General features: G+C 33.2%; 3 protein-coding genes across 5 annotated transcripts in view; 2 read left to right on the forward strand and 1 right to left on the reverse strand.

Annotated features, from left to right (window-relative positions):
* Nucleotides 1–604: 604 nt before the first annotated feature.
* Nucleotides 605–7,125, forward strand: LOC146921371 (uncharacterized). The gene is made up of 9 exons (XM_085714822.1): nucleotides 605–818; nucleotides 893–951; nucleotides 1,419–1,499; nucleotides 1,715–1,786; nucleotides 2,315–2,374; nucleotides 3,487–3,564; nucleotides 5,789–5,860; nucleotides 6,172–6,255; nucleotides 6,834–7,125. Exons 1-9 carry the CDS (start codon nucleotides 767–769, stop codon nucleotides 6,879–6,881), a joined length of 606 nt encoding a protein of 201 aa, XP_085570948.1. The 5' UTR covers nucleotides 605–766; the 3' UTR covers nucleotides 6,882–7,125.
* A 1,682-nt stretch (nucleotides 7,126–8,807) lies between these two features.
* On the reverse strand, nucleotides 8,808–12,440 carry LOC146921372 (outer plastidial membrane protein porin-like). The gene is made up of 6 exons (XM_085711292.1): nucleotides 12,437–12,440; nucleotides 12,155–12,261; nucleotides 10,623–10,739; nucleotides 10,405–10,491; nucleotides 10,075–10,301; nucleotides 8,808–9,282 (listed from the first exon to the last, which is right to left on the reverse strand). Exons 1-6 carry the CDS (start codon nucleotides 12,438–12,440, stop codon nucleotides 8,979–8,981), a joined length of 846 nt encoding a protein of 281 aa, XP_085567418.1. The 3' UTR covers nucleotides 8,808–8,978.
* Nucleotides 12,441–12,703: 263 nt separating this feature from the next.
* LOC146921373 (uncharacterized) overlaps nucleotides 12,704–22,762 on the forward strand; it is a 71,312-nt gene continuing 61,253 nt past the window's right edge. Inside the window, exons 1-10 of one of the 3 annotated variants that reach the window (XM_085714819.1) lie at nucleotides 12,704–12,862; nucleotides 12,985–13,046; nucleotides 13,269–13,346; nucleotides 13,422–13,499; nucleotides 14,209–14,292; nucleotides 14,685–14,768; nucleotides 15,161–15,244; nucleotides 16,343–16,423; nucleotides 17,424–17,507; nucleotides 19,002–19,327. In XM_085714819.1, coding sequence (XP_085570945.1) covers nucleotides 12,808–12,862; nucleotides 12,985–13,046; nucleotides 13,269–13,346; nucleotides 13,422–13,499; nucleotides 14,209–14,292; nucleotides 14,685–14,768; nucleotides 15,161–15,244; nucleotides 16,343–16,423; nucleotides 17,424–17,507; nucleotides 19,002–19,067 — 756 coding nt within the window. In that variant the 5' untranslated portion in view covers nucleotides 12,704–12,807 and the 3' untranslated portion in view covers nucleotides 19,068–19,327. Of the gene's footprint in view, nucleotides 12,863–12,984; nucleotides 13,047–13,268; nucleotides 13,347–13,421; nucleotides 13,500–14,208; nucleotides 14,293–14,684; nucleotides 14,769–15,160; nucleotides 15,245–16,342; nucleotides 16,424–17,423; nucleotides 17,508–19,001; nucleotides 19,328–22,762 lie in introns of those variants that run through there. The other 2 variants (XM_085714817.1, XM_085714818.1) reach the window with 2 other exon arrangements.

The following is a 22,762-nucleotide window of genomic DNA, read 5'->3' on the forward strand; positions in this document are numbered from 1 at the left end:
TAAGCTCTCGTTATACCAAGATAAGCTCCCAAACTACATTCTTCTTTATTTTTCCCTTGTACATGTTTTCTTAACATGTGTGAATGAAAAACATGTTCAATTATTATAGGATGGATGGTGTACTAGTTATAAACAATATATTAATTGCGCTACAAACTTTTTTTTTGGTTAGGTAGCCTAGTGGCTAGAATTCACCTTATAAGATGAATAAGTGGGCTTGTCAAAAAAAAAAGATGAATAAGTGGGGTGTCCGGGGTTCGAACCCCGGCCCCTGCATATTAGTGGCTAGAATTCACCTTATAAGATGAATAAGTGGGCTTGTCAAAAAAAAAAGATGAATAAGTAGGGTGTCCGGGGTTCGAACCCCGGCCCCGGCGGCATATAATAATGCATTGTCCAACCAACTGAGCTATGCTCACCGGACTGCTACAAACTTTTCTTAATATATGTGAAAAATATTAAAGGCTGTTTATAAATTATTAGTTGTTAACAAGTGCCCTTATAACACTTGTTAATAATTTAAAAATAGAAATAATTGATAACTTTTATGTAAAAAAATTGTTTTTTGATGTTTTAATACATTGAATACACCAATCCCAAAATATTTTTTTATTTAAAAATCTTAACAAGTTCTCGTTAATCGTCGTTGTGAGCTTAACTCAAGTTTGTGACAAGGTCCGGGTTTAAACTCGGTCACAAAAAAAAAATCTCGTTTTCCTTCAAAAAAAATAAAAAAAATAATAATCTCGTTAACTCGTGTCGCGCCATGACGATAAGTGGAGCCAAAATTTTCGAGTTGGTCATCGTAAATGGAATAGGTGCTTCTCTCTCTTTCTCTCTAAACGAGATTTTGTTGTTCTCATTATCTAATGATTCCGCATCGTTCCTTTAGGTATCGTCGCCATCCTTTACTGTTACGGCACATTCTCCAATGTTACCCGCCACCTACAGGTACATGTGTATGTTTATTTTTGATAACAAGTTTAATTTGTGCATGATGGTGATTGTTAATTAAGGTTTCAAGTTTAGAGTCATTGTCTCTAATTAAACCTATCTAAGTCGTTTATGTGTTTTGTTAGTAAAATTTAGGATTTTACTTTTTTAAATTTGGGTTATTGGTTTCTGATTCTAAACTCTTGACCAAGGTTTTACAACTTGAAATCGTACCTGAACTAGTTTTACCTAAGTAAACTCGAATCGTAATCATCGGAAACTCGACTTGTAAACTCGTACGAGTTTACTGAGGTTGATTAACTTGGTTAAACTCGTCAAACTTTCCGATTTCACCACAAACCAAGTTTACCTCCAAGTTAACACGTTTTTGGCATGTAAAAACGTAAACTTGGGCGAGTTTATGAGTTAAATACTCAATTTGTGGAACATTGCTCTTGACGCTTGTTATATTAATTTCGCTGCAGTTGCTGTTGAATGGATCGCCCAAGTCCGCGGATCAGGCTGAGGGTGGTGAAGAAGAAGATGCTGATTCCACTGATGCTCAGGTAACAAATAAAACGGTTTAATGCTTACAGAGGATTTCATAAGATTTATTTATTTTTCATCTCATTCTATGTATTTGGTGTGATCATCTCAAACTAAACCTAAATAACTCGTTTCTGTCTTTTCTTCCTAAATTAGTACATTACATTTTACTTCTCAATTATAGGTTTCTGAACTCTGACGTTGTTATATTCTGCATTATATAATTTCGTTGTAGTTGCTGTTGAAAGGATCGATCAATTCTGGGGATCAACCTAAAGGTGAAGATGCCGATTCCACTGATGCTCAGGTAACAAATCTCCTCCCGCAAATGTAGGGGTGTCAATGTCTTATAACAGTATCTTGCAGACCAGCTGCTTTCTCTATTCCTTGCCATTTATTCTTTCTACCTTGTAACTTGTCCACAAATTCAGATTTTTAGTTTTTTAAACTTGCAGCTAATCCTTTTTGTATAACTGACGTCCAATCCTTTAAATCAAATCACAGAGAATTCATTTTTATATCTAAATTCTAGATGTTTAAACTTTGTAATTTGTAAGGCTTGGCTTATTTTCTATAATAATACTGCTCATCGTTTTACTGCTTTATTCATTGAGGTTAACACAGTTTATAAATATTGTAGTTCAGAAAATCACCATAGATGCCTATTATTTTACAAGTTACTTGGGTACACTAGTTAGCTTGTTCAAATTGAACTGTGTTCCTGTCCTGGATAATGGAATTGAAAGTGTAATTTTTCTATGACATATTACAATTTATAAACATGATGGGAAGGAAAGAAGAAATATGTGGTTAACATGGTGATACTCCGACACAGGTTTCTGGAGTTCAAAGTGCTATTGCTATGAGTAACTCACAACAAAAAGTGAAAAGATTGGTATGTTTTGTTGCATGCATTTGCTGGTTAATTGTTAACAGGGTTATCTTGCTAGTATTTAATAATGAAGATGGATATTTTGGAGTTTGACATTATTTTTAATTTTCATTTGAACTATAATGTCTATCTAGTTCTTAGAAAATAAATAAATATGAAGTATTATAGAATGTTAGCAGGAAATAAAGATTGACAGAAAAAGACAATGAGAGAGAAAACAGGGGTTTTCTGTAAACTTATGAATTATGATCTCTATTTAAAGACAATAGTTTAATTACGATAACTGAATCTGTGACCACTAACTAACTTCTATATCAGAATCCAAGTCCAACTAATAACTAACTGATATAATTGCTGCAGTGGCAGTGATCAGATACTGCACACTGTATATTAAGTTTGTGCCCATGACATTAAGCTTGCAAACAATTATGAATACATGCTACCTTTTTCTATCTCAGTCGTTCTTTCATGTATAATTATCTATGTTAAGATGAAAGGTTGCCTGTATCATAGTATAAGTACTTTTACTGAATCTACCGGCACAGGACTACTCTGTATTATTTTTTCGTACGTGGTATAGTTATACTTGTAAATTGTAATTAACTGAACCATAATCAATTAGTTACAGTTGGATGGTTAAACCCTAGTTAGATAGTTAATCACTATAACCATATCTGAGTCATCGATGTTATATAGTAACTTTTCATTTTCAATAGAATATTTAGGAAATGCCAACTCAATTTTCTCTCGAATTCCTCCTATACTCAATAAGCCACATAGATTTGGAAGTAGGTATGCTTTTCATGTCCCTATTAAAAATTTGAAAATAGCATGTATTGCAATCAACTCTTTTTTTCTCTTTATTTGAATTATATTGTTTAATTTTTTTTACACATTGAATTACAACATGGCATAAAAAATTCAAATACTAAAATAATATGTATGTACAATACACCAAATGGTGGGACCCCTTCCCGGACCCTGCGTATGCGGGAGCTTTAGTGCACCGGGTTGCCCTTTTACTAAAATAATATGTATGCACGGAAGGTTTTGGTATGAAAATGGTTAATTCTGTTGTGCCTAAAGAAAATACTGATTTAATAGTCTGGTTACAGGACAATACAAATCATTCAACAAGGGTTATCAAGAACCCTGTACATGAGTTGATGCCAGAAAAAAGGGGGAAAATACAGGTGAAGATTACATTTATCAGAAGCTTTTGTTGTTTGTCATCCAGTAATAATTTCTTGTTTATGAATATGCAAATTATATTTGGTTTAAACCATCATTCATTATCTGTTGTTTGTTGGTGTGGGTGTGAAGCCTCTTGTTTAATTCACAAGAACATTTTTTATTTTCATTTTCTGTTTTTAATGACGAAGAATATTTTGTAGTCTGGCATGATTTTTATTTTTCATTTGAATTATATATATTGAGAAAATAAATACAAAGTACTATAGAATATGAACAGGAAAGAGAATTTGAGAGAAAGAGAAGAGACAGTGAGTAATGAGAAAAGAAACAGAGGTTTCTTTGTAAATCTGAGCTGTAAATTTAGTGTAAATACAATAACTGTATCTGAGACCAGTACTACCTTTTATGACAGAATCCAACTAATTATTAAGTACTAACTGTATAAATGCTGCAGTGGTAGTGATCAGATACTGTGCCTAGTATATTAAGCGGGTACTCCTAACCAATGTTTAAAAAACCGGAACAGACCGGATTGTTTAACCGGCTGGCCGGTAATCCGGGCTGTTTCCGGTCCGGACATCTGTACAAAACAGGTAGTCAGTTAAACCGGAAAAAGCCCGTAAAAACTGGTTTAAACCGTCCGAAACCGTACTAACCTGACAGGGTTTAGTGACTAGACAATGCTCTAGTATGAAAGGAGAATGCTCCTTTGGGTTTAGCCTTGTGTGCAAGGTATCATCTTCATTGTATGCCTTTGGTATATTTTGTTTCAATCCTATTATCCCATTCAATTGATAATAACAAACATAGTATAGATCAATCTTTATTCTAGTTAGAATCATTATCTTGTGTATCCATTTCAGCCCGATTTTGGGAATACTTTCTATACCAAAAGAAAGGTTCATAACACTGCCAATGCACATCCATTCTCTTCTTCTTACTCACATGGAACCTAATAAACCACCAAGCAAACCTTGGCCAACCCTACATGGCTTGCAGCAATGAAATGTGAATTTTGGCTCTTCAAAGTTCAAAGAAATTCCACACGGGCCTTGTCTCTCTCTCCCTCTAAACAGGTACCATTAGGCTGCAAATGTATATTTCGTGTGAAGAAAACCCAAATGATTCAGAAACTAAGTACAAGGCTCGCTTAGTAGCAAAGTTCTATCATCATTTACATGCTTGTTTATGCAGAAGACATAAGAGTCACATTCAATTATTCTGCTACTGCCTTGGTTAACTTCCAAGCTCAGTATGTGATTTCTTCTCTCTTCTTGACAGTCACCAGATATGAGCTTTGGGGGAGTATTAGGGCTTACTGAACCCACTTACACAGGACTTCGTTGTATTATTTTCTGTGACTTTATATGAATATGATAATCCACAATCAGAGTTATATCAAATATTTTGAACATAATTTAAATTTTATTACTTAATTATATTGTTCTAAATGCATTTGTATACGAGTTTGTGAAATTGGTAGGATCTTACAATCCGTGTTACGATCCCCCGATTCACGATGATCCCTTCCTGATCCTGTGTAGGATCTTGACTGACTAGTTTGCCTTTAACTAATTGTCCATCTTGAGTTAGTCACAGCTGGATGGTTAAACCATAGATAGTTAACCATCATAGTTACCATATCTGAGTCGTCACTATTGTAAAGTAACTTTTAATACCAATAGAATAGATACGGAGTCGGATACATGTATTTTTTCGTGTCCTCCATAAAATCAGAAGCTGGCATGTGATTTTGTAGCCAACTTTTTTGTTTACTTCATTTTGAAAATCCTTGTATAATTTATTTTTTGTTGACGTATGTTACGCATAAAAAATTTAAGTGCTGGTCTTGGGATGAAAATGGTTAATTTTGTTATGCCTAAAGAAAATATTGATGTGATAGTCCGGATACAGGACGATACATATCATAGAACATCTTTAGGGTTTTGTTTGTACATGGAAAAGGCTCTAACCTGTGGAGATTAAATTTACCAGCGGCTTTTGTTGTTTGTCATCCTTTAAAAACATGGTATTGTTGAACATACAAATTATATTTTGTTTGGACGATCATTCCTTTTTTGGTGTGTTGGTGAGGGCAAGAAACCTTTATGAGCTTAAAGAATGTAACCATTATTGATTCGGTAAATTGAATCAAGTGAAAGTTTGTCTGATTGAGTTATTCTATGTACTCTGTTTGATTTCTCACCCATATTTTATGATCAGAAAGCTGAAAGAAGACTACGAGCCGGTGGAGGACATAGTCGAGCTGAAGATGCTGATTCCGCTGATGCTCAGGTAACCAACTGGTTGATTAAGTGTCAACCCCCCCATCCACCACAAAATGCAGGGATGTCACGATCTGTTGGTTCAAAATATTTTTGAATATCAGACTCCAAATCCAGCTTTGTTCAGCTATGAATTTATTTATCCTCATTGTGCAAGCCTTTGATTCCATCGCATTATAACACTGCACAAAACACTGTTGAATTTGTCACGTGACAATAATACTTTTTTTTTTTTAATGGCAAACATTAGTAATTAGTTCTTTGATTAGTACTTCTCCTTGTCCTCGTAAAGAATATACTGATTTTATAGTCTGGTTACAGGACAATACAAATCATTCAAGATCGGTTATTAAGCACCCTGTACATGGAATAGACTTGATGCTTGAAATAAGTGGGAAAATACAGGTGAAGATTACATTTATCAGCAGCTTTTGTTGTTTGTCATCCAATAATAATTTGTTGTTGCTGAATATGCAAATTATATTTGGTTTGGATTATCAATAATCATTTGCTATCTGTTGCTTCTTGTTGTGGGCGAGAAACCTTGATGTGCTTGAAGATCTTGGTCTTGTTTGATTTACAATAACATTTTCTATTTTCATTTTCTTCTTTTAATGTTGCATGATAGTTTGTAGCCTGGCATGATTTTTAATTTTCATTTTCATTTGAAATGATTTTGAAATATCAATCTAGCTCTGGCATGAGTCATCAGTGAAGTAATTTCCTGTTTTCAATATAAATTCTGTAAATGTGAGCACCAAAAAAAAAAAAGTTCTGTAAATGCTAAGTTGATTTTCTCCCAAATCCCTAAGCTCAATACACGGCTAGATGGTTAAACCATATTTAGATAGTTAACCATCATAGTTACCATATCTGAGTCATCACTGTTGTAAAGTAACATTGAAATTTCTGTCCCCCATAAATTGTGTTATTTTATGTACTACGTGTATAATTTCTTACCTATATTTTTATGTTATGATCAGAAGCTGAAAGAGAATATACTGGCCGGTGGAGGTCAAAGTTCTTACTGAGAATTTGGCTGCGGAGGAGTATGGAGCCCGAGGAGGACAAAGTTCTTACTGAGAATTTGGCTGAGGAGGTTTATTGTGTTGTTATTGTTTTAATAATTTAGAAATCTTAAATTCTTTCATGTGGTAATTTGAGTTGGACTATTTAACAACAGTTATGCAGGACGTTTAGTTTATTTTTAGTCAGGGTGTTGTAAATATAATTGAAGTGGATGACATCTCAATGACGAGATTTTTTATTAGTGCACTCTAAAGGATAATGTGGCTCAGCTAGGGTGTTGGGGTCTAGGAGTTTATTTTCAGGGTGTTCTTTGTGGGTGAGTAGTGACGATGGGCGGTGGTGGATACTGTATTTACAGTGCTTGTTTTTTTTGGAGTCTGTATTAGGTGGTGATGTGTTTTGGTAGGATTATCTTCATGGGTGTTTTTTAGGTGGTTATGGTGTACCGTCTATATGCGGCACTATTTGTATGTTGTTTCGTTCATACCTTGCGTCTTGCAGGGATGGCGTTTAATAATATTTTCCGATTCAAAAAAAAAATGATAATTTTTCCTATATTGGATTTGTTAATTTACACACTTAAAAACATTAAAGAGTAAGTTAACAACCTACATCTACTCGATTTTGACCAAAAAAACCAACCTCCACTATTGTAAGACACTTTTTGTCATGCCACTTTAGTTAAAAAACTAAAAACCTTAAAATCCTACAAAAAAACATTATCATTTCGGTACCATCGAGAATTGAGAATTGACTTTGTATTTTTTCTTTTTATTTTGTTTGTTAAGTGTTTTTGTTTTACGTTAAACAACATAGCCCTAAATTCTTAAGCTATTTGTGTTTGTCAACTGCACAAAAAAATGATTTTTTAAAAAAAAATGATTTTTAACTAGTTCATGTGTTACCTCTTTATTTTTGAAAAAATGGATTTTGAGAAAAGCTAATCCTAATAACTTTTCATTTTAGAGTCAAAATAGATTTTTTTTTTTAAGAAATGATTTTTCTAAAAATCCTAAACAAACACTTAAAAATGACAAAAATGATATTTACACAAAAAATATATATTTTTCTAAAAAAATCTCAAACAAACGCACTCATAATGGACATGAGGAAGCTAAAGAAAATTAAGTATCAGAGAAATTTCCAACCAACTTGTTCATTAGCTTTCTCATGATTAAGCTTTGCACCTAAGAAATTGTGGGAAAATGTATATGATAGAGCTAGGATAATATCCCGACGGATATCACCATTTTACTCTGAAAACCTTTTAAAAGGTAAATAAGTTGAAATTTTTTTTGGCAAAGGTAAATAAGTTGAAAATTGAGCACCTAGTTCTCACAAGAATCTAAATAAAATGAATTTTATAATATTTTTTAAACTAAAACCTTCTTACAACTATAGGAAAAGATCGTCGTATGGATTTTTATTAGATAAACTTACATTAATTAAGATGTCTTTTAAGATATAACGAAAAACCAACACAAATAACAAAAGAACCTGACTAAACCAAAATAACCAATTTTAGAACATTTCAAATAAGCCACAAAGATCGACCAATCTTCATCGATTAAAGTCGGTCCAAAAAACATTAAATTAAAACAATTATGTAACTTAGGTTAAGAAAAAAACATGAATTCCATTATCAATTGGACATAGGGATAAGCACGCATATTCAATTAACAGTCCTAAGATGAGAAGAAAGTTTCTACAGTTGCACTGATTCTTATTGGTCACTATCAGTGCATGTTGCCACTATCAGTGCATATTCACTTTTCTCAGAAGAAAATTACCTGCCAAAATGATTTAGGAGCCATTGCATCCAAGTCCTAATGAAGACTTAGGAGCGCAAGGAGATATCAAAACATCAATCATGACCACATATGTATGGAAATACTGCAAAAATTAGTATAGTACCAAACAATATAAACTTCGCTGTCAAAACTCAAAGTACCAATTCTCGGTTTAATAAAATAGGTCTGCTAAACCCATGGACAATCATTTCATAAAAAACTTATTAAAGGTTGAATTGCTCGACTGCAAAGAATACATCTAGAACACTTCTTACCCAAGAAGAGTTCCTAAAGCCTACCTCAATAAAACTAACCTACAACCAAACTGAGTCCAACTTTAACACCCTTGTTAATGTCCTTGGTGTCTACCTCGCCAGAGATGGTGAAAAATGATTTGGGACACCACCGGTGCTGGATAAGTGCGCTTGCCATGCCTGAGTCGCTGATGCGAGCCTTCGCCATGGTCAATGGATCAAATGTATGTTGGGCGCCGATGGTAAAGGTGTTCTTTTTAGCTATGAATTGGTGATTTATTTCAACACCAACAGCAGTGTTGGTTAAGGGGTCAATAACCTGATAAAAGGACGCATTCAACGCATTATGTATGAGATTCCTGCACACAAGAGATAATCACATCACAGTTCATACAAACTCATACTATCTCATCCAACACAAACAAAACTATGGAAATAATTTAAATTTGGATATTGTGTACAAGTAAACATGTATACTTAAGAGGGAGGGGGGCCTATGAAGCATGGACTCCGACACGGACACCTAACACGACACTGACACGGACACTTTGACACCGCTAGTGTAAAAAATATAGGACACCGACACCGCTACATATATGTTAATTTATTTATATACGGCCTAAAATGAAAATCAAAATACATATATAAGCATCTAACTTGAGCAAGTTATTTCATTTGAAAAAGTTTTAAAACAAAATATCGTAGTATTTGACATTTATTTATTCATCTACTGTCAAAAAAGTTAAAAATGTTATAATCAACTGTAATGTCTATTACCCCCTAATTGATCAACATTTCTCAAAACGTATGTAACTTTTGTATCTACGGTATGTGGAAGCAAGAGAGAAAAAAATGTTTTAGATATTTGTCTGAGTTTTCCGACACGACTCGTATGAGTGTTATATAGGTGTCGGACACCGGTTCTAGGAGTGTCGAATTAAAGAAGAAAACAATTTTATATAAGACACTGATTTTAGTTGTCCGACACGTGTCGGACAAGTGTCATAGGAGTGTCGGACACCGCGACACAGCTAATCCTAGAGGTGTCTGTGCTTCATAACTACTACATGCAATGGCTAACGTTCATGTTATATAGTGAAATGAATGAAGATGATTAATTGGAAGCACTTCAGCACAGAGGAGTTACTCACAAAGTCAATGCCCCAGTTAAGTTGTCTTTTACGTAGCTCATTCCAACATTCGCTTTTGTTACCTCACAGTTAAGTTGTCTTTGAAAAAGTTCAGCGTCAAAAGAAAAATCTGTACCAAAATCAAGGACATCAGTTCCAATAGCAAGAGACAAGTTAGCATCTGGATGTGCTTTCAGTCCAATGTTGCCGCATATTCCAACATAGTCGTGCAGGTATTGTAATTCAACCTGTTCCATAAAACAAAACAATCAATCAATTTAATTTAAATTGTACACAACTCGATTAACTTTGGTTTTGAACTATATTATGTGAAATGGTTGACTATCTTACAATTCCAGACGTTTGTTCATGAGCTTTGAAGCTTAGAATAGCCTTCACACCAGGAGCAGGTTCGTTGACAGTGATGGTTGTGAATAGCTGGAATGTACAAGCATTTATTGTACTTCAGTATAATGATCATATGAATTTGAAGATCATAAATAGGTATAGATTTAATTGTTACCAAGGGCAAAGAATAATAGATATTGAGACAAGAATGTTAAACTCACATTCAAATTAGGATTCGTGTATGCTTTGATATCAGCAGTGATATTTTTGTTCTTCAATTGGGTAGCAATATCAGCCTCAAACCCTTCACCTTTTTGTGTAAATGACCATGTTGTAGTCTATTACAAGACAAAAAGTAATTATATAACATAAATTGTTAAACATGTATTAAATCATGTAACTGTAACTCATACATTAAACAAACACCCCTCCAAACCTCCCTACCAAATAGACTGCAAGAAATATCATCAAAGAATTACTCAGCTGCTCACTACACATGTGTAAAGGTTTGTGATTTTTGGGAAGATGGAAATGAACCAATTTAGTGAACAGTGATCTATGTATTCATGACAGAGATTAACACAAGTACAACAATGTAACAATACAATTTAAGGAAGGGAAAAGAATTGAAAGTAAGATAGATCTTAGCACAAGACTAAGAAGAAGAAATCATCCCGAAGAATGCCAAAGGGAGGAATAGAGACGTTCATCAAATTCTGCACCCTTTCTCATTCCTTACACTGCTATTATATACCTCATACTCACTTCCTTGTACACACAACTCCTTACATGTGATTCATATCTTGTTACAACTAATTTTTCTGACGAGACATTCTTGCTTTGCTTGTATCATAACATGCTTCACTAAACAATGCATGACAAGTGCTCTATATTGTATTCAAAGCACAAAGGAATATGAATCTACAAGCATAATATAGTTAATTATGTTACCAGAATGAACATAGTTAATTATATTTTGTTGAATTTGGTCATAATTAGACAAAGTTTAGAAACATTGAGTTCCGCAATATGTGGGCACATATTAACATTTACCTTATTATCGTTATTATTCATACACATAGCATAGAAAACATAATAATAATAAACTAAATAGGGAAAAAAAATGGAATTTAAAACAAAAATGAAAAATCAACTCACAGGTAGGGATGACAATTGGACCCAGGCCCTATGGGTACCCGCAAAAATACCCACAATGGGTAGGGTAAAACCCCGTATTTATGGGTTTGGGCACGGGTCCGGGTAATACCCAAAAATTTGAATGGGTATGGGCACGGGTAAGGGTACTATACTGCCCAGACCCGCAACCCCGCATATACTTATCTATATAATATCATAAAATAATTTATTTATTTTTGGTGTATAATTAATTAATTTATTTAGCTCTTTAAGCCTAAACCTAAACTTAAACCAAAAAACTTCTTAATACAATAACAACTCCATCATGTCGGTGTACAAATTTTTAGGGATATTTTGGATGTTTTTTATTTGACTAAATACTAAGATTCGTACTATTTTATGAGTTAATTTTAAAAAATTTGGAATGTAGTTTTATTTCAATTGTGATGTTTTTATTGTCTTTTCATAGTTAAAGTGCGGGTAATGGATGCGGATATGAGCACTTAGGTACCCATAGGGTATGGGGAAGGGGACTAAAGTTGTTGCCCACGAGGATACGGGCACGGGTACGGGTATTTTTTTACAAATGCGGGTATGGGGAAGGGCAATGTAGTACCCTACCCATAGGGTATCCATTGCCATCCCTACTCACATGTCCTTTAAGCGAGCAGGGGGAGGTGGCAGTAATTTTCTTGTCAGAGTGGTAATCCTTGAATAAGAGATCTACACAAAGCAAACAAAAAACTTATTAAAATTGCATCAATTAAATCTTAATGGTCCTTTAATGTGCACCATACAAGAGTAATTTTCACCATTATATGTAATGGTACAGAAAGGTGTTCCCTTCACCTTCTAATTTTGACAACAAAGATTCTTTCTTTTTCCATTCTTAATATACGCATTAAGAAGGGCTAAGATTGTATTTTTGGTACACATTAAGTTTCATAATTAGAGAATATAAAAAAAACAAAAAAATATATATTCATATCATGTTTGTTACGTTTGTTTTGATATTTAAATTTATTCTTATCTATTTGTTATATGTGTTAATTGTATTGAAAATTGAGGGTATTATTTTTGAAGAAAAAAAGGTGCTAAAATGGGTAATTTTCTTTATATATAGTATATATCTATTTGTTATATGTGTTAATTGTATTGAAAATTGAGGGTATTTTTGGAAGAAGAAAAAAACAGCCTTTAAGGTAACAATCTCACGGAGAAGAAGAAGGAAAAAAAAACGTTAAGGTAGCATTCTCACGCCGCACCACGATGACTATGAGCCTCATCGAGGAGATTTACAAGAGCCTCGTCGTAGCTGGAATTGGTGCTTCTCTCTCTCTCTTTCTCTTTATATATATATATATATATATATATATATATATATATATATATATATATATATTGTTGTTGTTATTCATTCTCATCTGATTTTCCATCGTCCTCTAGGTTACGGCAGCATCCTTCTCATAAACAGAACATTCTCCGCTTTTATCCGCCGCCGCTTTCAGGTATATATGTACAACCAGTTTAATGTGTATAGGCTAGTCATGATTTATCATTTCTGGATGATGATGATGATTAGGGTTTAAGTAAATTCATTTTTTATTTTTTATCATTATCGAATATCGATACATACTTGTCACCATAAATGTCTTTCTTTGGTCTGATTAGGGTTCTCAACTCGAATGTTGTTTTAACTTATATTCTGTATTATACGAATTTCGTTGTAGTTGCTGCCAGATGGATCACTGAAGTCCGCGGATCTCGCTGAAGTTGAAGATACAATTGATGATTCCACTCATGCTCAGGTAACAAACTTGTTAGTGTCTGTGTGTGTGTGTTATATTCTGAACTCTGATGCTGTTATATTAATTTCGTTGTAGTTGCTGGTGAAAGGATCCCCGAATTCCGTCGATCAGGCTGTAGGTGAAGATGCTGTTAATGATTCCACTCATGCTCAGGTAACTAACTGGTTGAAAATGTCTCAATACCCCATTCCCCCTACCCAACCCAAAAATTCATCGGCCCATCACAGACCTTGCCAATCCGTTAGTCCAAAATATTTATAAATATGATGGGAAGGAAAGAAATCTGTGGTTAACATTGTCATACTCCTGTACACATGTTTCTGGAGTTCAAAGTACTATTGCCAAGGGTGTCTTGCAAAAAAATGTGAAAAGATTGCTATGTTCTAGTACATGCGCATTTGCTGGTTATTCTGTTGTGCCTAAAGTAAATACTGATTTAATAATCTGGTTACAGGACAATAAAAATCATACAACGCGTATTCGTATCAGCAGCTTTTCCTGTTTGTCATTCTATAATAACCTGTTGTTGCTGAATATGCAATTTATATTTTGGTTTGGACTATCATTCGTTATCTCTTGCTTGTTGGTGTCCACGAGAAACCTAGTTGAGCTTGAAGATCCTTGCTATTGTTAAATTCATACGAACATTTCTATTTTTATTTTCTGTTTTTAATGATGAAGATATTTTTATTTTTCATTTGAATTGAAATTGAATTATCTATCAAGTTCTTAGAAAATAATTACCAAGTACTATAGAATGTTAACAGAATCATTTGAATGCACGAAAGATCTTGGTATGAAAATGGTTATTCTGTTGTGCGTAAAGAAAAGACTGATTTTAATTTTAATAATCTGGTTACAGGACAAGAAAAATGATACAACGCGCACTTGCAATGGCTATGCACGTGGAAGAGACTTGATGTCGGAAATAGAAGAAAACATACGGGTAGATATTACGTTTATCAGAAGCTTTTGCTGTTTGTCATTCTATAATTACCTGCTGTTGTTGAATGTGCAATTTATATTTGGTTTGAACTATCATTCATTACTTGTTGCTTGTTGGTGTCCACGAGAAACATAAACCAGCTTGAAGATCCTTGCCATTGTTAAATTTATAAGAACATTTCTATTTTTATTTTCTGTTTTTAATGATGAAGATATTTTTATTTTTCATTTGAATTGAAATTGAATTATCTATCAAGTTCTTAGAAAATAATTACCAAGTACTATAGAATGTTAACAGAATCATTTGAATGCACGAAAGATCTTGGTATGAAAATGGTTATTCTGTTGTGCGTAAAGAAAAGACTGATTTTAATTTTAATAATCTGGTTACAGGACAAGAAAAATGATACAACGCGCACTTGCAATGGCTATGCACGTGGAAGAGACTTGATGTCGGAAATAGAAGAAAACATACGGGTAGATATTACGTTTATCAGAAGCTTTTGCTGTTTGTCATTCTATAATTACCTGCTGTTGTTGAATGTGCAATTTATATTTGGTTTGAACTATCATTCATTACTTGTTGCTTGTTGGTGTCCACGAGAAACATAAACCAGCTTGAAGATCCTTGCCATTGTTAAATTTATAAGAACATTTCTATTTTTATTTTCTGTTTTTAATGATGAAGATATTTTTATTTTTCATTTGAATTGAAATTGAATTATCTATCAAGTTCTTAGAAAATAATTACCAAGTACTATAGAATGTTAACAGAATCATTTGAATGCACGAAAGATCTTGGTATGAAAATGGTTATTCTGTTGTGCGTAAAGAAAAGACTGATTTTAATTTTAATAATCTGGTTACAGGACAAGAAAAATGATACAACGCGCACTTGCAATGGCTATGCACGTGGAAGAGACTTGATGTCGGAAATAGAAGAAAACATACGGGTAGATATTACGTTTATCAGAAGCTTTTGCTGTTTGTCATTCTATAATTACCTGCTGTTGTTGAATGTGCAATTTATATTTGGTTTGAACTATCATTCGTTACTTGTTGCTTGTTGGTGTCCACGAGAAACATAAACCAGCTTGAAGATCCTTGCCATTGTTAAATTTATAAGAACATTTCTATTTTTATTTTCTGTTTTTAATGAAGATATTTTTATTTTTCGTTTGAATTCAAATTGAAATATCTATCTAGTTCTTAGAAAATAACTTTACCAAGTACTATAGAATGTCATCAGGAAAGAGAGTTCGATAGAAAGAGGAAAGACAATGAGAAAAGAGACAAAGTTTTCTTCTAAAATCTTGAGTTGTGATCTCCTGTTAATAAACACAGCATAATTACGATAATTGTATTCGTGACCAATAACTAACTTGTGTAAAAGAATCCAACTAACTATCAAGTATTAACTGATATAAACGCTGCAGTGGTAGTGATCAGATACTGTGCAGCATGTTACGTCAGTACATGGCATACACGATTCAAGTGCATGGTATGAAAATGGTTTGTTTTTCTGTGCCTAAAGAAAATACTGATTTGATTGATAGTCTGGGTTCGGGACGATACATATCATAGAATATATTTAGGACTTTGTATGATGGAAAAGACTTTAAAAGATTAAGATTGCATTTATCAGCAGATTTTGCATAGCAGTCAATAGCGGTCGTGCGTAGCGTTGTGGCGATGAACCGCTACGCTAATCATCGTAGCAGTGCGGAATCAAATAGAGGCCGCTTTAGTTGCTATAGCGGCATAGCGGTGCGGAGCAGATAGCGGCCGCTTCAGCTGCTATTTATCATCCTATAACATGGTATTGATGTATATGCAAATTATATTTTGTTTGGACTATCATGCATTTTTTGGTGTATTTGTGAGGGCAAGAAAACTTCATGATCTTTAAGAATGTAAGTGTTATTGATTCCGTGAATTGAATCTGGAGAAAATTTGGTTGATTTTTTTTTTTTTTTTTTTTTGAACAAGTGGCTGATTGTGTTATTATATGTACTCTGTCTATGATTTCTCACCCATATTTTTATGCTCAGAAAACTCGAAGTATGATACGAGCCGGTGGAGGAAGAATTACGTTTGATATGGATTTCTCACAAGAAAACATGAAAACATTGGTATGTTTTCTTACATGCATTTACCGGTTAATTGTTAGCATGGTTATCTTGCTAGCATCGAACAATGAAGGAGGATATTTTGGAGTTTGGCATTATATTTAATTTTCATTTGAACTATAATATGTCTATCCTTTTCCTAGAAAATAAATATTAAGTATTATGAAATGTGAACAGGAAAGAAAGTTTGATAGAAGGATACATGAGATAGAAAACAAGAGTTTTCTGTAAATCTGAATTATGATCTCGATTACACAACAGTTGTTTAAATACAATAACTGAATCTGTGACCACCAACTATCAGAATCCAACTAACAACATGATATAATTGCTTCGCTGACATTGATCTGATATTGCACACAGTATATTAAGTTTGTGCTCTTAACATTTAAGGTTGCAAGCAATTATAAATACATGCTACCTTTTTCTATCACAATCACTCTTTGGTCGTTAATTATCTATTTTAGGATGAAAGGTTGACTATATCATAGTAGAAGAACTCGGTTTTGCTGAACCTTCCTACACAGGACTACCCTGTATTATTTTCTCCTCCTTGATAATTGTACTTGTAACTAACTGAACCGTAATCAGTTAGGTACAGCTTGATGGTTAAACCATAGTTAGAAAGTTAATCAATAAAACCATATGGGAGTCATCAACGATATATATAGCAGCTTTTCATTTTCAATATAATATTTAGCAAATGCCAGCTTAATTTTCATTCAAATCTTTAAACTCGATTAGCCACATTGATTGGGGAGTAGGTATTCTTTTTCACGTCCCTATTAAATTTGGAAACTAGCTTGTCATTTTTTGTAATCAACTCTTCCCCCCTTATTTGAAAGATGCCTGTAAAAATAATTGACACATGTCACCTAACGGCATGGCGTAAAAAATTTAAGTACTAGAATCATTTGAATGCATGAAAGATCTTGGTATGAAAATGGTTATTCTGTTGTGCGTAAAGAAAAGATTGATTTTCATTTTAATAATCTGGTTGCAGGACAAGAAAAATGATACAACGCGCACTTGCAATGGCTATGCACGTGGAAGAGACTTGATGTCGGAAATAGAAGAAAACATACGGGTAGATATTACGTTTATCAGAAGCTTTTGCTGTTTGTCATTCTATAATTACCTGCTGTTGTTGAATGTGCAATTTATATTTGGTTTGAACTATCATTCGTTACTTGTTACTTGTTGGTGTCCATGAGAAACATAAATCAGCTTGAAGATCCTTGCCATTGTTAAATTTATAAGAACATTTCTATTTTTATTTTCTGTTTGTAATGATGAAGGATACTTTGTTTTTAATGAAGATATTTTTATTTTTCATTTTTAATGAAGATATTTTTATTTTTCATTTGAATCGAAATTGAAATATCTATCTAGTTCTTAGAAAATAATTTTACCAAGTACTATAGAATGTCAACAGGAAAGAGAGTTTGATATAGAAAGAGGCAAGACAATGAGAAAAGAAACAGTTTTCTTCTTAAATCTTGAGTTATGATCTACTGTTAATAAACGCAGCGTAATTACAATAATTGTATTCGTGACCAATAACTAACTTGTGTAAAAGAATCCAACTAACTATTAAGTATTAACTGGTATAAACGCTGCAGTGGTAGCGATCAGATAGCCTGCAGTATATTAAGTGGGTACTCCTAACATTAAGGTTGCAAAGTAAAAATAAATATATGCTACCTTTTCTCCCAATTCCCTAAAGGGTTAAAGCATAGTTCGATGGTTACCATATCTGAGTTATCACTGTTTCTAAAGTAACTTTTAATTTCAAAAGAATAGACACTTCGTAGGATACATGCAAAATTGTGTCCCCCGCACAATTGGAAGCTAGCATGTAATTTTGCAATCAACTTCCTTGTTGCCACTTTTATTTTTTGAAGAGTAGTTACCACTTTTATTGATTCTAAGTATATATGAGTCATCATTGATGTATAGTAACTTTTCATTTTCATTAGAATATTTTGTAAATGCCAACTCGGTTTTCTACCAAATCCATGACTCAGTTAAAGTATAGTTAGATAGTTAACCATCATAGTTACCTTATTTGAGTTATCACAATTGTAAAGTAACTTTTAATTTCAATTGAATAGTCACTTAGTTCGTACTTGTCTGTGTTCCCTATACAATTGGAAGCTAGCATGTAGTTATGTAATCAACTTTTTTGTTTGCTTTATTTGAAAGATCCTTGTATTATTTATGTATTGTATGTTACATGTGCATGGCATAAAGTTCTGGTCTTGGTATGAAAATGGTTGATTACATATCATAGAATATATTTAGGACTTTGTGTGATGAAAAAGGCTTTAAAGGTTAAAATTGCATTTATCAACGGCTTTTGTTGATTATCATCCTATAACATGGTACTGTTGTATATGAAATTATATTTTGTTTGGACTATCCTTCATTTTTTGGTGTATTTGTGAGGGCGATAAACCTTCATGATCTTTAAGAATGTAAATGTTATTGATTCCGTGAATTGAATATGGAGAAAGTTTGGCTGATTGTGTTATTGTATGCATCTCTGTGTATGATTTCTCACTCATGTTTTTATGCTCAGAAAACACGATATAGAATACATAATGGTGGAGGACGAATTACTAGTGTATGGGATTCTTGCAACTAAAAGTGATCAGAGATGCTGCACAGTGGTGGAAAACGAATTATTTACTGATGAGAAGTTGGTTGAGGAGTGATATGATGGAGTCTTCCTGCCTCTCTTTAAACTCGCATATGGTTTATTATGATAGTATTATTTGATTACTCAGTTAGAAAATATCTTAAAATTCTTTCATCTGATAATTTGAGTTGGACTATGCAACTATACTTGTAACGACAATTTGTTTTCAAAATTATTACACATTGTTATTAAACAAAGTTGATATATATGGTTTGTGTTCTTGCTCAGATATGTGAGGTGTACCTTACTCGACAGTTTGTTGAGACTAAGGATCGAAAGTGTGTATGGTAAAATGAACCCTTACTTTTCCAATGCCTTAGACCTCTCTATTTGTGCGAGTCAAAAAAAGGAGATAGGAAAACCATACAAAAATCTTTTTGTCGCTCATGTCGTACATCTCTCTGTCTCGTCTCTCTATTTCTGAATCGAGAATTTTTTTTTTTTGACCAACCCTATTCGTGAACCCGAATTAACTGAGAATCCAAAGCCAACATAAACCGAGAATGCAACAAGTTTGTAACAAGTCTCTATACTCTACCCTAGATTAAAGGTTCTGACCTGAACTCAATCCAAACTGATACCCACCCCTAGATATCGGTACCCAGCTAAACTCTCGCTACCTACAAAAAAAAACTTGAATTGTATCTATTTATATTTAGCTACACCAACTAATCAATATTGAGTTACCTCAAATAAGTTTGGTTGCCGAAAATTAGTATAAACTAGTATAGTGACCCGTGCCAAGCACGGGAAATAAAAAACTTTTTTGATCAAATGTATAGATTTTATATTATGTTATCTTAAAGTTATAAGTGTGGTTATAAAAAAAATTTGATATGGAAAAAAATATCATCTAAATTTTGTTAATTTTGTATATATTTTGAAATATCTAAACATTGCACATAACGATTAAAGTATTTGGATTTATACTTATACTAATTATTTGTAGTATAAGATGCACTCATTGTTAAACTTAGCATATGTAATATTTTTGCAAAAATACGCCGACGTACTGTATATTATTATTTGTTGACATAATGTATTTTATTAATCATAAAAACTAAAAAAATTGTATTTTTTTATATAATAGTCTGTGAATGCAAACGTTAATTTTTTTGCGGGTGTGTATAAATATAGTTTGGGCAATAGAAACGCCGATTGTTATTTGTTATTATTTTTTACAAAACCAATGGTCTAATGTAAATATTGTATTTTAGGGTAACAATGATGTAAAAAAAAATAATTTCGCGTATTGTTATACCTGAAAAGTGCATCAATTAAAAGTCAATGGCAGGAGGATCTGCTTATATAGAAATTGCATGTCCTGTAATGACCAGTACGCCTTACAAAGAATTTGAAGGGTAGTCCTGGATCACTCGGAATAAGATTCATCATGGAAATGAATACCCTGGTACCTGTCCTTTTTCCTGTAATTACGGTAGCAGCTATCGTACTCTTCCCTAGATGTGTAACTGTCAGCCTCGTACCATTACACAGTCTATTGGCCTGATCGATGTTTCTCATCAGCATAACTAGACATCCCACCCTTAGTTTCAACCGGTGATTTGGAATTTCAGAGCTCTTAATACCATTAAGAAATTTTGTTGTAAACCACTCGCTTTGGACATCAGAATTCTCACCCGATCGACAAACAGAATCAGAGCTTAAATACTTTTTCTCTTCACCTAGAATCAGTGACATCATATATTCGTTAACATGCTCAACTGAATCAAGCGTTGGTGCGAGTATTCCCCTTTCTTGGAAAAATAGCGGGTCATCAAGGTTATCATTCAAATCGGGATACACAAAGTCCATAAGTGACATCAACGGATTTGTTGTGTCCGATATAAGCAAATCTTCAGGAATTTCTACCTTCATTTCACCATTCTCATCTGAAGCGTCGTTGTCGTCTCCAATTGAGAGTATCCACTTGCCAAAATTAGCAATTTCTTCCTGCTCTGCAGGTACCGAAGATGCACCTAATCTCATATTAACAGTAAGCCTCAACACATAACAATATGCCCATATCTTTGATGAATTGATTGAGGCATCAACAATATTCTGCCTCGTTCCTTTTCGGACAACAGGCAATATCTGCATGAAATCACCACCTAAAACTACTATCATTCCACCAAAAGGTCTAAACTCGTTTAGGGGGACCATTCTTGGACATGATATCACGCATTGATTGGTCAACTGCCTCAAAACACCATCGGTGCATTATTCGAGCCTCATCCCAAATTATCAACTTTGCAGCACGCACCAGGTCTGCCCTAGGACTATCCTTTTCCATCATAAGCCATGATGCCTCATTAATTTCAATAGGGACTGTCAGCGTCGAGTGCAAGTGCGAAGTACTTTTTTAATGTATCATAAAATTTTGTGATGCAAGTGCGAAGTACTTTTATAATGTATCGAAAAATTATTTTTTTTTGAAAATTAATTTATACAAAGTTAGTGAATATTAAAATTATTTAATATATAAATCATTATAAATTTAAAGTAAATTTAGTATAAATTATAAAAAAAATTCTGACAAAAATTATGACTCGTAATATTGTGTAGTTTTTTGTAGAAAAGTATTATATAGTTGTATTAAGATATTTGCTTTTACAAATATAACGTATATATATATATGTACTTTACAACTATATTTTATTTTAAATTAGTATCTTTATCCTAACTAATAAATTGTTTATGGGATAGAGTAGTTCAATTGGTTTGAGTTAAGGAATAAGGAGTTGGAGGTATTGGGGTCAAAATTCAAACGAATGACTAAATATTAATGTAAAAACTAATTACTAACACTTGTCATTAAAAAAAAGGGACAATTGTTTCAATCCCTCCAACGTAATAATATTTGCACCAAGAATATATTACATTGACATTTTCAAAAAATAACTTATATTTACTATTGTCAACACCTTTTGAAAATGGTTTTTGATATGATCTATGGTAGCCCATGTTCCTATTATGATTGACTTGTGGAACTTAGGCACGGCAATAAAACTTGTACACGCGGATACCCGACTGAGCTCATTTTGATTTGACGGGTTTTCCCCTTTGTCTGGGTTTGGAATTTCTCAATTTCAAAATGCGGGTATGGGGCGGGTAATACAGATATAGATACACACTTCGAACTCGTACTGAATGTAGAAATAAATTGATATGTAGCATGCAAGTCTCTGAATATTATCCCAACTTTTGAGATATTTTTGAACATTTAATCACTGTAATCATTACCCTAGTTTGAAATTGACTAATTACTTTATGAAGAGGTCTGTTTGATGCAAATATGGTGTTGTGTATTTTCCTGCATCAAATGGAGTAGATTAATAAAAAATGGTGGATATTAATTTCTTGTAGTAGGTTCGGGTTTGGAGAAAATTCTAGGTTTGGGGCGGGTTTGGGCGAGGATGAAATTTCTCGTTACTCATATGTTTCAACACTTCTTTTACCTCATGTTCTTGAATCTGATGATAGTAGTTATAGTTTCTATCCTCCTCTCTAATGTCTATCATGTCCGAGTATGGTAATATATATCTCATAACCTTCATTAAATAAGTTTTGAAAATACTACTTTCATTTACCCTCTTCCTTTTTAATACACTTCACTTTATCCATATATATTTTCTTTCTTT

The sequence above is a fragment of the Medicago sativa genome, chromosome 5 (genome assembly GCF_051527215.1).
Source record: "Medicago sativa cultivar Bolivia chromosome 5, Bolivia_mono, whole genome shotgun sequence".
NCBI lineage: Eukaryota > Viridiplantae > Streptophyta > Magnoliopsida > Fabales > Fabaceae > Medicago > Medicago sativa.

What these genes read in the sequence shown, in the direction of transcription:
- LOC146921371 (XM_085714822.1), top strand. Translation starts at nt 767, where the DNA reads ATGACGATAAGTGGAGCCAAAATTTTCGAGTTGGTCATCGTAAATGGA. An exon ending in CTGATTCCACTGATGCTCAG is followed by an intron (nt 1,500 to 1,714) that starts GTAACAAATAAA and finishes ATTTCGTTGTAG; the next exon opens with TTGCTGTTGAAAGGATCGAT. An exon ending in AACAAAAAGTGAAAAGATTG is followed by an intron (nt 2,375 to 3,486) that starts GTATGTTTTGTT and finishes GTCTGGTTACAG; the next exon opens with GACAATACAAATCATTCAAC.
- LOC146921372 (XM_085711292.1), bottom strand. An exon ending in ATGAACAAACGTCTGGAATT is followed by an intron (nt 10,302 to 10,404) that starts GTAAGATAGTCA and finishes TTTATGGAACAG; the next exon opens with GTTGAATTACAATACCTGCA. An exon ending in TTAACTGGGGCATTGACTTT is followed by an intron (nt 9,283 to 10,074) that starts GTGAGTAACTCC and finishes TCTTGTGTGCAG; the next exon opens with GAATCTCATACATAATGCGT.